The 17,218-nt window shown below is 35.1% G+C and overlaps 1 protein-coding gene across 1 annotated transcript; it reads left to right on the top strand.

Moving 5' to 3' along the window:
* Positions 1–5,033: 5,033 nt before the first annotated feature.
* Positions 5,034–6,994, top strand: LOC126633161 (transcription factor RSL2-like). The gene is made up of 4 exons (XM_050303714.1): positions 5,034–5,753; positions 5,849–6,097; positions 6,196–6,327; positions 6,619–6,994. The coding sequence occupies exons 1-4, from the start codon at positions 5,148–5,150 to the stop codon at positions 6,712–6,714; spliced, it is 1,083 nt and encodes a 360-aa protein (XP_050159671.1). The 5' UTR covers positions 5,034–5,147; the 3' UTR covers positions 6,715–6,994.
* Positions 6,995–17,218: the final 10,224 nt, after the last annotated feature.

Here is a 17,218-nt window from a genome sequence, read left to right as displayed (position 1 = left end):
TGCAAAAATCTAATCATTGATTTTCTATGTCACTTAGTGGTATGTACCTTGGAAGAAAATTGGTTATATCATACATGTTTTCATGAAGTCGATTTGGTGTGTGTAGATACTAGATGCTCCTTGTTTGGGACACTTTGTTGTCTTTTGATCCGAGTAAACTTTTTCTTTTTGACTACCATATCTACTTATTTCAAAATTTGGCACACTTATAAGTGATACATTTAAGTGGTAACTAAAATATGAGACATAGAATCCTTTTTCTTTGTAATTTAATAATTTGACTAATCTAGTTTCAATTACCGACTGAAGGATTATGCATGCAAATAATGACCTAATTAAACCAGAAACCATCAAATGACAGTTCATGATATTGAATCAATGAATCAAATTGCAATTTGTTGTAAACAATGATGAATATTAAGTGTCATTAATATTAGTGATACGATACGATCGTTCTCTCACATTATAATAGGTGAATAAGTAACATTAAATATGATAAATATTAAGTAATAGTATAATATCATTAAGTGATGCGATACGATTGTTCTTTCAAATTATAAAAGGTGAATAAGTAACATTAAATATGATAAATATTAAGTAATAGCATGATGCGATACGATAGTTCTCTCAAATTATAATAAGTGAATAAGTACCATTAAAATGGTGTCAAATAATGAACACAAATTCCTCACAAACAGCAACGTGGTGTTCCCATATTGGCATTAAAATGGTATCAATCATGAACACAAATATATTCATCACGAACATCATGTGTGTATATATAATATACAGAATAAATATTATAGTGAAACCATTTTGTAGCCACTACAAGAAATATCTTACTCACTACAGATATTTTTTTAAGTCCCTATATATGTGTTTAATTGAAGATAGATGACAATTTCCTCTCATTTAACTGAAGTCCTACTATATATTTTCCAAAAGGAAACGTCATATTTATTCTTCAATACATTCTTTTATTTATTCAATCCAACTATGAGAAATCGATATAGGTGTGTAGGGAGAAAATAAGGGTGTGTAGAAATCACTATTCCGTTCTAAAAACATATGTTGATAGAAGTATATGATCAAGCCAAGATGCTTAATGGCTATGCAAGTTTTTTAGGTAAACCCTAATGCAAGTTTACAATTTTATTATCCTCTCTGATAAAATGAAAAGAGAAAAAACCAAAAAAGGGAAATATTTTTTGCTTACCCACCCTATTTATGATTATTAGATGAGTATGAATTTCGAGATTTGTGCAGTAGATCAATACAACTCTCAAAATTTAAACTTATCAAACAATGACCATTACCACCACTTAAGAGGGTGAGCTAAAATGCACTCCCAAATAAATGAAATCATTGGCATGCAAGGGTCACGTGGCTTGAGCTTAGGACAAAAACCATGAATGAATTAGGTTTAGTTTGGTAGTTGATGAAACATAAACAAGATAATATAGTTGTCATTTTTTGGATTTGTTAATGCGACAGAGAAGGTAATTACTTCCAACCCTTGAAATCGTGGGAGGAGAATGCATTGGCCAGACAGAGTTTTATTGATCTCTGAGTAAGGAATAAAATCAGATTTTTGGGGTGTTTTCAAAATATGGGTGTGTAGATTTTATTCCCCAAAACAATTGCTTTGCTTATGTGTTAGGGTATAACGTTTTTATTTTTGTTTCTTCAAAGGTCGTGCAATGGCCGGTGCCAAATTTCCAAAGAATAACGAAGACCTTATCGAACTTTCGTTCCAACAACAGATATGTAGTTTCAAATAATATATGCAGAAAAATGGTCTCTTTCTGACGCGTGAGACTTGAGAACTCGAGCGCAAGACTCGCAGCTGGACAAAAGTTTAACTGAGGGACAGTTGGGTACGTGCTCTCTGTTCATACCCCAAACCTTAGAGGCTTTGCATTTGACTGCTTAATCGAATCTTGAAAGTAAAACTCTCCGTCGACATACAAAAGAACCATGCGTCTATAGATCGAGTTATACTGGATTATATATGTTGTCGGCTACCTCTCTGATAATTTCCCAATCGACGTCATGCTAATTTTATCGTATCCTTTGTTTATGTAGCAAACTTGATCATGTGTACTGTGTTTTTGTCAAATTTATATGTTGCCCTATTGAAGTTGTAATACACATTCAGATAAGACTTAACTTCATCGATAATTTTGATTCATATAGAGTTTCCTAACATAAAATGCTTATGTTGCCATACATTCTATTAAGGAAACAAAAGCTGTGATTGTGAGAAGAGAGCATTTTTATGTGTCAGACAGTCTAGTAAAAGACTACTTCCATTATAGATCATTATGTTTCCAATTTCTATCAACATTAAGAAGGGTTGATTAAGCTCTTAAACAATGCTACCAAGTTCAAAATCTTGAAGGTTGTGATCATTGGAAAATCCACATTGGAGGCAGTGTGGCTAATAACCCTCATATATGGTCCTACGATCCTTGGCACTCATTCCTAGGGTTTTACATCTTTTCTCGTAAAGAAAAATTTATGAATCCGCCACTAGTTTTGAACAATGATAAGACATAGCTAATATAAAGCAGTAGATAAAATGGCAGGCCAAAAACACATGCTGACTTTTGAAGTACTGAGAGATATGGAAGAGATGATGATGAGTTGTAACCAGATTTTTAACTTTACAGATTAATTGTATAATGCTAACTTGACGCGGTAGATTAGATATATACATACAGTACTGTGAGTTTTTTAGGGTTTACGAGGTGAAGACAAAGAACGAGTTCTGCGGTTCCCTTGTCGGGATTTTGAATGCTTTAGAGAATGTCCGACTCAGCTCCCACGATGTCCTTCTCCAAAATCGGCCGTCCTCTGCCTCCATATTTTTCTTACTTTATTCCGCCAATCCAATGGTTTCTATTGTATTATAATGTTCAGCAAGACACCATCCACGTTCTGATTATTTAATTATTTTACGCATGCTCTTCTTAACTACTTTCTCAATTCAGTCTTAAGCATTCTCACAACTTAATTTAGTTTAGAGAACTCTAAACTGGATAGCCTAATTGTTTGATGTGGTCACTTCGTATTACAATCTAACGATATTAATCTTTATTTATAAGTGAGAAGTCTTAAGTTAAATTCCGGCAGATGATGAGTTCAAAACCAAATTATTGTGATTGACTCATTATGTAGCTTAATCCAAATCCCTCACCCCTTAGTGTACATGTATAATTTATACTGAAAATATGACTTTAGCCCTTTAAACTCAAGTTTCTTCATATAAAACCCGATATAGTATTTTTACTTGAATAAATCCCAATGACTAGGCACCAGATTAGCAAATTCATTAATTTTGTTTGACCTTACACATTTTGCATTTTTTTAGATGCCTAAATACCCCTAATTACAATTTTAATGTATGCATTTAATTCATGCAGATTTGAAGGGAAGGATTAATGAAAAAATGCATTAATTTTTAAATTCATTGCATATTAATATAGCATAACAAATTGTATGTTAATACTTCTACCAAAAAAAAAAAACATTAACGTTATACTTTCCTTAATATTTCGTAATTGTTTTCCATTTTAATTAGACAATTTTAATTTAATCTTGTCATTTTCTTACCAAATGGAAACTGAAAGGGAACTATGGAGTAATTTACATAAAAATATAGGTAAATTATTTGGACTTATATGTTAGTAATAAAATAATCTCAGTATATGTAATAATACATGCAAAATAATTTAACTACAAAATAAAGAATTTTATCTGATTGAAAATTAATTTATCTACATTTTATATGTAATAATGCATATCAAATAATTTACTTACAAAATAAAGGAATGTAAGTTGATTAAAAAATAATATATCTACTACTTTTTGTTTGTGAATTTTAATTTACCTATTGTTTTTCTTTTGTACAAACATAATGTACCTACAATATATAATTCCTACTAAATAAAGGAATGTAATACTGCATTAAAAAAATCACGTACAAAATAAAGGAATGTAATTTGATTGAAAAAATAATATATCTACTACTTTTTGTTTATGAATTTCAATTTTCCTTTTTTTTTAGAAACATAATATTCCTACAATATTGTTTAATTCTTATAAATAAATAATGTACTTATAATTTACCTATTGTTTAATTCTTATAAAAAATAATTTACTTATATTTTACATATAAATATATAAATTATTTTTAACACGCATATATAATAAAAAATAAAAAATGGCTAATGTACGTAATAATTTGTGTAAAAGAATTTACGTACAAAATAAAAGAATATTAATTGATTCTTTTTTTTATCAAAGAATATTATTTGATGCAAAATAATTGATCGTACAAAGGATTCTTTTTTTTTTCATACGAAAAATGTGCCTATAATTGTTTATGAATATAGGTAAATTAATATATATATATATATATATTATGTTAATAATATTTATGATACAAAAAAGGTAAAATTTCCATATGGGGTTAATTGCTAATCATAATTAGGGTGAGTAATAATATTTATTAACATAATTAGGGTTTTGTGGCGTAAGTTGTAAATATGTTATAAGAATTGGTTATATTGGGTTTTTGCTCTCTAAAGAACCCTAAACCTAATTTTTATGATTTGTATTATTAGTTTAGAGAACCCTTAACCTAATAATTAAACAAATCACTAACTAACTGACCTTTCAATCATCGCTTTGGATTGGTTTTTTGTTCCTAATGACGCTAGTTTTGAGTTTTTCTCATGGTCTTATGTGGTTTAATCCCATTGAACCATCTTCTTATTTTAATCACATCATTGCATGAACTTGGCATTCTCATGAGCTGTACTTTGCCTGGTTGTGGGCCCACAGTGAACTCCTGATACGATCAGTTACAGAGAACTAACCAACCCCCCATCCCAACAACAATCATTGGGAATTAAGAATTGCAGTTTACAATTGCAAGTCAAATTCTCTTGCGACGGCCCCCTCTGCGTTGAGTATATAAGTGTTTCCACTCCTTTGCTTGTCCTCAGTGCAAACATTTGAGCTAAACAAATATACAGAAGTCCAGTACTCTTTCTTTCTTCTTTCGTTTCATCGATTTTGTAGGGATCCTCCTTTTCTCCAAAAAAAAAGGATCGAAAAGGATCTTTCTACTTCGAAAAGAAATGGAATCTGTTGGTGTTTTTGCTGATGGGGAATGGGAATCTTTGAACAGGTTGTTTACTTCCGAAGAGGTTGAGTTCGCACCGCATTTTCTTTCCCAGGGAAATTCATTCCCTTTCCAGCACAATGAGGGAATGGGATTTGAAACCCGAGAATCTTTTTACCCCAATATTCCTGGAGCTGAAACCTTTTTTCACCATCCTATTTCAGATAGTCCCAATTCTAATGTGGACTATCTTTCTTCTCAAGAAAGTTGTAACTATGGTGACCATAATCATGGCATTTTTACTACCATTTTGAACCAGGAAAATTGCTACTTTAGTAATTCTTGCAATTTCCCAGTGAGTAATATTGATGTCTCTGAATCCATGGATGTTTATATGAATCGTGATGGGAAGAGTTTCGCCTCCTTCGTCCCGGCTTTTTCTGACATTGTGATGCATGGAAGTGAGTGCAACAAAGAGGATTCCGGCAGTGATAGCCAGCCGGCTATTGTTCCGGTTCCTGAAAAGGAATTGCAGCTCAAAAGCGTGCATGATGCGCCGGAAAAATCCAGCAATGACACATCCGACAACAATCCGAAGAAGAAGCCTCGTCTATCGAAAGATGTAAGCATCATTTAAAAATTCAAACTTTTGAAAACCTTGTTTCTTGGCTAGTATTTGTGAAGCAGTTTTCTAACTGTGAATTCCACACATTGCAGGTAGAAAAAAGTAAGAAAAATAATGTAAGGTCAAAGAAGGGGCAAAAGGGTAATTCAGATGTGAAATTCAAAGATGAAGAAGAGAGGCTGCAGAGCACAAGTTCTTGCACCTCTGAGGGTGATAATGGTTCTCTGGAGATCAATGGAGGAGAAACTTCAGACCCCAAAGCTTCATCTACCCTTAACTTGAATGGGAAGACCAGAGCCAATAGAGGGTCTGCAACTGATCCCCAGAGCCTCTATGCTAGGGTAAGTAATACGCAATATCTTCAAAAGTTAAAAACGAAATGTTTACCAAACATGCCTATACAAGTTCTAACGAGTCAAGTTTTGATTGGATCTTGCAGAAAAGAAGAGAGAGAATCAATGAGAGACTAAGAACCCTACAGCATCTTGTCCCTAATGGAACAAAGGTTGACATTAGCACAATGCTTGAAGAGGCAGTTCACTATGTCAAGTTTTTGCAGCTCCAAATCAAGGTAATAATTAACAAATATTGTTACACTTTTAAGTTTTAACTACGAAAGCATGCACAAACAGAGCAAGTGACGAGCTGTTAATTAAAAATAGAACTAGATGAGGATACTAAACAGGCAATAAAACACTACTAATTCATGGTTTGCATGCAGTTTATGATCTGCTTAGGTTATAGTTCTTACTAAAAGTTTTGTAACCGATTTTATTTTTGAACGTTACTCTTTTACTAAATTGTAAAATTTCTTCGTCATATGGCTTTGATTATTAATTAATTGTGTTGTTGTATATTGCAGCTTTTAAGCTCAGATGATATGTGGATGTATGCTCCCATTGCTTATAATGGAATGGATATTGCTCTCGACCTGCAGAAGCTCTCTCCACTTTTATGACACAACAGCAGCAGCAGGAAGCTGTTCTACCTCTTTTTTACCCTTTTCATTTGTTTCTAGTTGTTAATTATTATCGACATATATATATATATATATATGAACATAATGAATGTATACTAATTAATTTAATTCCCTAACTTTGTAATGGGGGTTTTTAAGTTAAATAAATTCCAGTTTCGATCATGAGGAAAATCCTCTGATCAGATTTTTATGAACATGTATGGACTCAGTTGATCCTCAGCATTATAGGGCGGAAAAATTGTTCAATGTGCCGAGAATACAGCCGATACACTAAGTATTATAATATAGTTGGTTATTTAATCAAATTTTCAACCTATTATATTATTACAATTGGTGTACTGAACCATGTTTGTGGCACAATGAAAAATTTCGGATGTACTGAACGTTTGGACATGCGACCCCTTGGATACACAATAAAATTATATTTAATAACTATCTTCACGTTAATGGTTCTAATTTGCATAAATTTTGAGAATAGAATCTTTGATGTCAGATTCTGATGATGAAGATCCAAAACGTATGTGAAAGTACAGTTCATTGGAAGTTGGCAGATGGATTTCTGAGCTTCGTGCGACATTGTTTAGTATTGACGGTCAACGATAATGGTTAATAAAGAAAATAATGTAATTAATTAATTCAAAATAGAATCAATCTAGGGTTATCAATTACAAAAAATAATAAATCTAGGGTTATCATTTGCTGTGAGAAGATGAAAAGAGCAAGGCATTTGTGTCTTTTCTCTTCCACTATATGTATGAGAGGGGAATTTAAACTTGGTATATATTTCTGATCTTGCATGTAAGTATGTATATATATGTGGATCAATGCCAAGCGACGTTTGTCTTCCCTCAGCTTTAGCTACATGAAAAAAGTAGCTAGATCTGTGACAATATTTCTAAAAAGATAATGTTTGTGTCCTCTATAGGAGAACTTATTTGTCCCCCTTTACGATTAATAAATTGTCACTGTCTGAAAATTATAATTAGAACTATTTATTCTCTTTATCACCATCTTAAAATCATTTAATTTAAAAATCGTTAATTTACTCATCCACATGCATATAACAAATGGACGATTGATCCTTATGATACAACGTATGAATGATCAAATGATCTCAACATAATTCTCTAGTTCTACAGCACAGCCGAAATCTGTTCCTTTTAAGCACTTAACCATTTCAGTACCAAGTTACAGACAAAAATAACCCTCATCTAACAACTGTTGGATTTGGAGGCTTTCTATACGAAATGGTATTTTATTTTAAACCTTTTTTTGTTGGATTTGGAGGCTTTCTATACAAAAATACAGTTTGACAGACTTATCTCCAAGAAGAGAGAGAAAAAAGAAAGGAAAACTAATGAAAAGGGCTTGAAAACTTTGAGTTTTAATGATAAGGACAAAATAAAGGGTAAAGTGAATAGTACCATGATTGACTTTTTAGTGTAAAAATGTGGTTTTTCGTTAAAGTGAACAGTACCGGGTGCTTTTCGTGAAAGTTCCCAAAAAAGAATGAATGCAAAATCATTCATTCCCTAATTATAATTAATTTATAATATATAGGTTGTTAATAACAACTTGTAATATGGGTTGTTAATATTGTACATATTCAACCGCAAGGAGAACCCTAGATCAGTTTTTTTTTTCTTTTTTCTTAAATTTGAATAATAATACTTTTTGCCTCTGATTCCTAGTTCTTAATTTTTTTTTATAGAAAATGTATGATATTAATTAGCGATAGAAATACATACAATCAATGAGGATAAGGTGCATACAGTGGGCCTCGATAAAATCTTGCCAGGAATTTTAACCCGGTCGAAAGGAAAAAGAGTGTCCAGTACCAAACAAATTAGGAATTACTATCCTCAAAGAGAAGATCCACAATTACATCAGGAGGTTCTTCAAACCAAAGAATAGGATTATTGTAACAACCCGTCCCGAATAATTTTCCAGATTTTGGAACGAAAGGGCATTTTGGTAATTTCCCCTTGTTGGGCTAGATATTTTGAATTCGTTGCTTTTTAGGTCTTAAATGGTGTGCCATGTGGGGCCCACCTTTACACCTTGGTCCCCCGGCCCAAATCCTTTATATCCCTCTTCCCTCACAACTTTATTTCTTTCTCTCTCTCTCTCTCTCTCTCCGTGAAACTCATCTCTCTACCTTTATCTCCGAGAACCAACACACACACACACACATAGACAGTCACCACCATCACAGCAATATCATCACTTCATTTCCCCCTCTCGCCTTTGTCAGCTCTAGAATTGGGCATATACGACGGAACCACCATTTGCTCCGACGACTTAACTCAGAACCCGACGAATCGAGGTGAGTTCTTTGAGTTTAGGTTGTATCTTCGTCTCTAGTGAGAGTTTCTAAGAACCCAGGTTGTTCTTGAGCTGAAGAAAAAAAAAACCGAAGGTTTTAACCCTATTAATACGTGTTCTTTTCCTTTCCAGTTTTTTGGTGAGTCCGATGACTTTCGAGCTATTTTCAGGCCACTTCGGGCCACAATTGAGGAAACCAAAGGTACCATCCTAATCTACACTTGTTTGTCTTCATTTTGGTACGTAGATTGTAGGTTATGGTTGAGAATCGAGGTTGACCAGAGCTTGGGAAGCTTCGGCTTTCTTCTCCATCAAAATCTGCCAACCCGGCCTGAAAACGGGTTAAACCCGATCCACCATCCTAGACAGGCCTAATTCGTTGGGTTATGGAACTCGACCAAATATATTGGCCCAAACCTACATGTGTAACTGGATCCAAACCTTGGGCTATGCAACCAAGCCCAACTGTCTAGCCCAACCTAGAAACAACCCAAGCCCAAAGCCCAATTGAGAACCCGGCCTAAACCCAGTTGCCCAGGCCCAACCTTGCGACCTAAAACCCTCGGCCTAATCTAACTGAACCGGCCTGACCTAGAACCAAGTTGGCCCGTGGGCGTGTGGAGCATACATACCTCTACCGGAGGTACTATGCAGGTAACTTTTCCGACCAACTTTCTGACGACCCAAATCAGCACGTGGTGGCTCGTGCGGCGGCTCATGGCCGTCCTGGCCGTCGCCCCGTGGAGGCGTGTGGAGGTACCCGATGTCCTATTTTATATTTTTCGACGTCCTAAATCCGTTTATAACATCTGTTTCCCGAGATTCAATCGTTATGATAGAGTTTTATTAATTGAACACTTTATGTGCTTAGGTGCGTTTGTTAGTGGCGTTCCCGTCCACCCTTGTTTGCACGGCTCTTCCCCAATAATGTAAGGTGAGTGGACCATTTCCAAAATGCATGATTTTACTATTAGAGATGCATACATGAAAAGTATGATTTAATGGCTACGTTTTATGAAACGTTTATAAGTAAATTGGTTTCATGCTTTTGAATTATCATGCTTTATCGACTTTACGTTCTTTGTTGTATATATGATTAATGATTATATACATACTCATGAACATGGTTTTAAGATAGGACGTTTAAGATACTGAGCTCTATTTGAGATAGATATAAATATTAGAAATATTATGTTCATGTTTTAGGTGCTTATTTAGTGGTTATTCATACGGTCCTGCCTACAGGCAAATCTTCATGCCTACAGGCGAATGGTCCTGCCTATGGGCAAATGATACTGTTTATGGGCGAATGATGTTGTCTATAGGCGAATGATACTTTTATATATGACTTCGGCCAGGAGATGTAGTGCCTATAGGCGGAAGATATTTATATATGCCTACGGGTGGAAGATGAAGAGCCTTCGGGTGAATGAAGTTATATATGTAAATATATATGCCTTTATGATGCTACTAATCACACTATATATGATATATGTTTTATGAAGTTTTATGGCATGCTAGAGTTTTCGGAAAACCTATTACTTATTATGCTATATGAGTTTTCATAAACCTTGGGGGTTAGTATGTATTAACTGTTTTAGTACTACTTATATATAAACTTGGTCTACTCATGTAATGTTTTGCGCCCCCTCAGGACTTAGAATCGAGGCGTACAATCCCGACGTCAAGGCACTCCCGCATCGGCATCTTCGGGTCCTCTCGATGTAAGACCCATCCTTTTGTTCATTCAATTTTATATTATTCCTTTTTAGTGTCTCGGATTAGTTGTATACTCTGAACATGTTCCATAATTGCAATTTCATTATAATTAAATTTACAAGCTTTATTTATGTTAGTTATTTCTTTCTAGTTCTCATGCATCCTAATATGGATTCGTCACCTTCGGGTGTCGGCCAGCACGTGCCTACCCTGATGTTTGGAGAATATTAGGGTTGGGCATGTCAATTATCACAACTTAGACCCATTCATGTTAATCTATGCGTCGCTTTATTCGTCTCCGTACAGCTAAAACCAACTTTCCATTGGGGCAATGCCTGAATCATCGAGCGAGTATCATTTAGAATATTTCTGAACGGCGAGTGATCCTATTGACCATCTTGTTGAAGAGCTACCATCACAAGTAACGAATCCCTTTCAAAAACCAAAGCTTGTAATTGCTTCTCCTTGACCAACCAAGCGACATCCTTAGCTGCTATAATCCTGACTATCGGTGGTTTGGTATGGGATACCATACCGAAACTAGTATCCCAAATCCCAAACCAAAATTTTTCGGGACAGGAATTTGAAGACCAATCCCAAACCAAATTTTCAGGAATCCCGAAATATTTTCGGGATTTCGGGACAAATCGGGAATCCCAAATTGAAGTATGAAATTATGAATTGTTGTTCAAATATATAATTCAAGAACACATTCATGAACTAGGAATGTCATTTCATTCACACTATCATTTAATCTAAAACTGGCATGCCTGACTGTTTTTATCAGAGTCAAAATTCAAATTAATTAAACCCTTTTTGCAATTTGTTGAGAGACAAAAAAATCAAGCTTTATGAAATCATCAGCCACTGTAGCAGCAATAATAAAAACCAAATGAATATCAAACAGAACATAAAAAATATGCAAGGTGTAGGGCATTCCAAGTTGCGGAGCATGAATTAGAAACTACTAGCATCAATTATAAAAGAATCATATATATAATATATATGTACAAATATATATATATATATATAAAATAATTAGTATTATATATTTTCGGTTCAGTATGGGATTCCCGAAATATCGAGAAGCCAAACCTGAATCCCATACCGAAATTTCAAGATCGGTTCGGGATAGCATCCCGAAAATTTCTGGAATTTCGGTTTGGGATCGGGATTTTTTTTTGGTTCGGTTCAGGATTTTTGGGAATTTTTTCCACCCTTAGTCCTGACTAGCATAGGGGAAAGAATATCATCATGCCTCTTTGCCAAGGCCGCCACAAAATCACCCCTATCGTTCCGAATCACCACCACAACGCCACCAATACTTCTATTTTCATCCCAAGCCACATCAAAGTTACACTTGTACCATCCTTCTCTCGGCTTCATCCATTTTTGAGAAACTTTACAACTGCGTTATTCATTTTTTCCATGCTAGTGTTGGAATTCTTTCATCCAACTAATTGCCCGACAAATTAGTTACATCGGTTCGAGTGCCTTTTCTTGCCACAAAAAGGAGTTCTTTTCTTTCCACATACTCCAAAGAAGAATAAAGAATAAATCAGAACTATCTCTTGACAACTCACTTGCAAGTTTAGCTATCCAATCCATCATATTCTCTGTTGTGTTCGTCTGGCTCCATAGCCCCAACGAACAAGACAACCACACTGACGCTGCTCTTGGACAATTTCGCATCAAATGCACTAAAGTTTCATTTTCTCCATTACAAAACATGCACACATCGTCCATGGTGATTTTTTTTTTCTCAGGTTATCGTGGGTTGGTAAAGCATTCCAACAAATCCTCTAAACGCAAATCTTCACTTTCTCAGGTAGTCGAGCCCTCCACAAGGCCTTTCATAGAAAATTAATTTCTACAGTAATTGAGGATCCGTTACTTACTTGACCATGCACCTCACCCATGAATCTTGAAAGATAATAGGCACTATTCATTGTAAATTTCCCATTCGGTTTCGCATTCCAAATCAACCGGTCCTGTGGTTTCCGTGTACTAAGGGGAATACTTTGAATCAAGAGAGCTTCATCTTCCCAAAATAACTCATTTATAATGTCCAGATTCCAACTAATGCCTTCCTCTTGTGAGATCAACTTACACATCGTGTCTGACCGATCCATCCCCACCGGTATAGGATTGAGCACTTTGAAGAAACTTTTCCTCGGTAGCCAACTATCTCCTCATATTTTAATAGATGCTCCATCCCCCACTCTCCACCGAGCTCCAGCCCTAATTACTTTGAGGGCTTCCACTATACTTCTTCAACCATTAGATGAATTTGTCTTCACCGGTGCCGAAAGAAAATCAGTTTGTGGATAATACTTGGCTTTAAAAATTTGGGATGCCAGAGAGGATTGTTCATGTATCAACCGCCACCTTTGCTTCGCCAACAAAGCTAGATTAAAGGCATATATATCCTTAAAGCCAAGACCACCCTCTCCCTTTGGTTTACATAAATGTTTCCACCGAATCCAATGTATTCGTCGCTTCCCTTGTTCCTTTCCCCACCAAAATTGTGCTACCATTTGATTCAACTCATCGGAAAAAGTTTTTGGTAGCAAAACGTTTTTGGTAGCAAAACGTTTTTGGTAGCAAGAAGGTTTGCATGGTGTATAGGGGTACAACTTGGGCTATGATTTTTATCAATATCTCTTTCCCAGCACTACTTAGAAGGCTTCCTTTCCAACCATTCAATTTTTTCCACAATCGATCTTTAACCTATGCGAACGTATCCTTCTTCAATTTTCCCACAAGAACCGGTGGACCAAGATAGCGATCATAGAATATTACCCGCGACATACCCAAGCAATCCGCCAACAACTGTCCATCATACTTAGTCAAGTTTCCACTGAAAGCTACACAACTCTTCGCATAATTAATAGCTTGTCCTGATACATCTTCATATGTTTTCAACAAATGTTTCACTTGTTGCCATTCCTAAATCGTGCCCTGGGGAAAATGAAACTATCATCAGCAAATAATACATGATTTACGGTCGGAGAGCCCTTACACACTTTGACCCCTCTAATCCATCCATGCTTCTCCCAAGCATTGAAAAGAGCCAAAAAACCTTCCGCATTAACACAAATAGAAACTAGAAAAGGGGTATTCGACAAAGTGACCCCTTTCTAGTTCTTAATTAAACACAACATGGTTTTATATAACCCTTCTCAATATTCCTCAGCAGATGTATAGATCATTACACATAAACAGGTTGTGGTGGTTACCTTATAAATACGCGGGCCAAAATTAGAAATTAATCACATGAACTATAATGTGCATATAAAATAAACATTTGTATCTTTAATCTGAATATTTAAGCATCTAAAATTAGCATAATCTTTGGTCTGACTCTCTCAGATTCTGAAAAAGATCTAGAGAAACATATATATGTTGAACACGTTCATCGGATGGTAGCAGCTGAGCTGCCACCAGGCTTTCTTGCTAGCCCTCGTACGTGCGCCATTGTTTACCATTTCCAATCAATATTAATTAATGATTAATACATATAAAAGGAGAATAAACCACGTTTGGTCGATTGCTGCATCTTGTATTTAATTACGTACCTTGATAAATATTGGCAATGGAAAATTTGTCTGCTCTTGGCCCTGGCAACATGGAAAGAAGTTGTCGTTTTGTTTTATTCCATATGAGCTAAAGGCCATGGAAATTTGTTTGCTCTGGACAACAGAATGTTGATATTCGAATATATAATTTTATAGAAAGTTGAGATTTCACTGTACATTAATCGATTAGTAGTATATGACAGTGGTGGAGTCGCATGGGGTCATTGGTTGTGCATGACCTCAACAACTTCAAAACCCTATGTACATTTGTACGTATATTGTGATCCTATAAATAGTTAGGGCAAATTAAATTACAACCTCCACCTTCTACTTCTAATTTTTTTATCATCCCTGTCTTACTTCTCTCATCTTGTGTGCGAGCACATCAAACGCTCGATTAATTGCCTTAGTTGACAAGTCTTGGCAATCTTTAACATTACTTTATAGTTTCTTGTACGTAGCCACTCTTGACAAGCCTCTACATATCATAGTAATTGTTGACATACGCCTTTAGTAGATGTTGGCAAGAATAGACATGTTCCTCCTTGATGCTCAACGAAATGGTCCAATGAATTTTTTTGTCCGAAATCATGGCACCATTATTTGAAAATTATGACTCAGCCACTAGGATATGAAAGTATTTAATCTTTTATAATTAGTTCGTGTCAAGTTGAGTAAACTTCGATGTAAGATATATTTCACATTTTACTCGCCTTACATGTGGAAGAATTTTTAAACAAAATATGTGAAAAACACAATTAAATGACGTAGAGTACGGCTAAGCCATTTGACTTCATATATTAGCCAACGACGCCATATTCGAATTCATCCAAAACATAATCTCATATATTCTATAGAATCAAGCAATGAACAGACAAGAAGATTTCTAGGATAGAGAGATAAACCATAAAAGGAACTGATAAGATGCGCAGCTATTTATACTACCCATATTTACTACTATTTTCACCCATATTAACTTTAATTAAACTATCAATATCTCTTTAAATCCATATTTACTACCTCAACTATCCTCACAAATCCAATTCAATTTGTAGATTTATCCGTACACTCATTTAGAAATAAAAACTCAAAATTTGTAAAAAGAAGTCCATTTCAAGTTAGGACTACGAAAAAGTGGACCACTTCTTAATCTAAACAATATGATCGTGCTTGCAATCATATTGCAAAAGAGCTTGTCCCACTAGTTTAGGGGTTTTTTTGTTTGTTTCAAATGGTTTGAATTTGAATTCTAAATGCTATTGTCTCTTTATTATTATTTTTCTTCCCACTTTGGTTTAAGATGAAATCATCTCTCTGGTTGTGACTATCTATCAATTAAGTACAAGATTTAACCGACTATTTTTAGGGATGGATTTTTATCTTTAGGATGAATTTTGTTGGATGAAATTTCATATCTTTGAGTTTGATTTACCACATGCATGCATGGATGAAAATAAAGGTAGGAGGATATATGTTTGTGATGGTCAGTTGGATCAAAGAGATAATTATTCTCTTCAAAGCTCTAAGTGCTCCAAGATTTCCAAGCCCTCGGCAATTTCAACTTAAACGATTCATGGTTGTTTTGCCCAATATGTCATAGGAAATATACTAGTACAAGTCCATGAGGAGACAAAGGAACGAGCCACAAAATCATCTTCTGCATGTCATTTGATTTGTTTGACCTCAGCACTATGGCATCTCTCCAAGACGATCTCAGCACTACGGCATCTCCCTTGTTGATTTGTTTGTGCTTGTTTATTTGGGTTTATTGATAACTTTTAGTTGTATTGTTAAATTCATCTTGTACTTTATGGTAATTATGCACTAAGGTAAAAAAGTCAATTAACATTTAAAGTTTAAGTTAGATGTAAAAAAAAAGTTATATGGGTTCAAATAAAATTTTCCAAAAATAATCCACTCAAACTCGTCCGAAAAGCTTCGGAATAAAAATGGACTCCCACACCAACTACACTCGTGAAGTAGTGCAACTAGGATGATTCTTACATATAGCCAATCATCCATTTTAATTCTTAGTGACTGCACGAGGACACAAGCCTGTAAATTACGTTGTATTATTGAACCAAGTTCATCACTATGTAGTATTTTGGTGTAATACTATGACATTATGTGGAGAAAAATTTATAAATAACGTATTATTGACTCAAAACGTGACTGTGACAATGAACACCTTCTATTTATGTCATTCTCCCAATATAATGGCTTAGAAATTGTGTGTTTGGCCGAATAATTCACATGGTTGTGCATATTCTAGGACCACAATTTTTCAGGGCCACAGTAAAATGGATGGAAATAGAAGTATCTCCTAAGGCTGGTCAGGGACTCTATAGCCTTTATCGTAGAGCTACTAGACGAATGAACGATACCACCGTCACTTTGTTCCGAATAAGTGGGTGAAGTCCGTCAACTTCGTTGAGATTGACCATTATTGCTCCGCAAGATACATAAACTAATCATATGGAGTTAGTCAGGTTTCCTATATTCTTAGAGATTCCTACAATCTAGGGATTTGGCGTATGCTGCAAGTAACCACACTCTAATATCTAATTCTATAAATCATATGGGATTCTCTCGATTTAATACGAATTCTATATCCTAAAATGACTCTCTCTCGACTAGTACCCTTCTAAGGTTCATCATGGGTAACACAATTATCGCATACCTTATTATCTAGCCACTGCTTGAGTCCCCTCCCTAGATGCGATTATTGCTTACTAACTTGACAGTCGAAGACCAGCACCCCAACGATGAGAAGGTTACTTTATGGTTTGTTTATTGTTTCACAGGTAGCCGAGTTTGGGCATCTCCTATCTTCACGGTGGTGCGCAAATTTGGTTCCAACA

The sequence above is a fragment of the Malus sylvestris genome, chromosome 8, assembly GCF_916048215.2.
Source record: "Malus sylvestris chromosome 8, drMalSylv7.2, whole genome shotgun sequence".
Lineage (NCBI taxonomy): Eukaryota > Viridiplantae > Streptophyta > Magnoliopsida > Rosales > Rosaceae > Malus > Malus sylvestris.
Note: the sequence above shows the minus strand (reverse complement) of the source record. Positions and strands in the feature narration are given on the sequence as shown.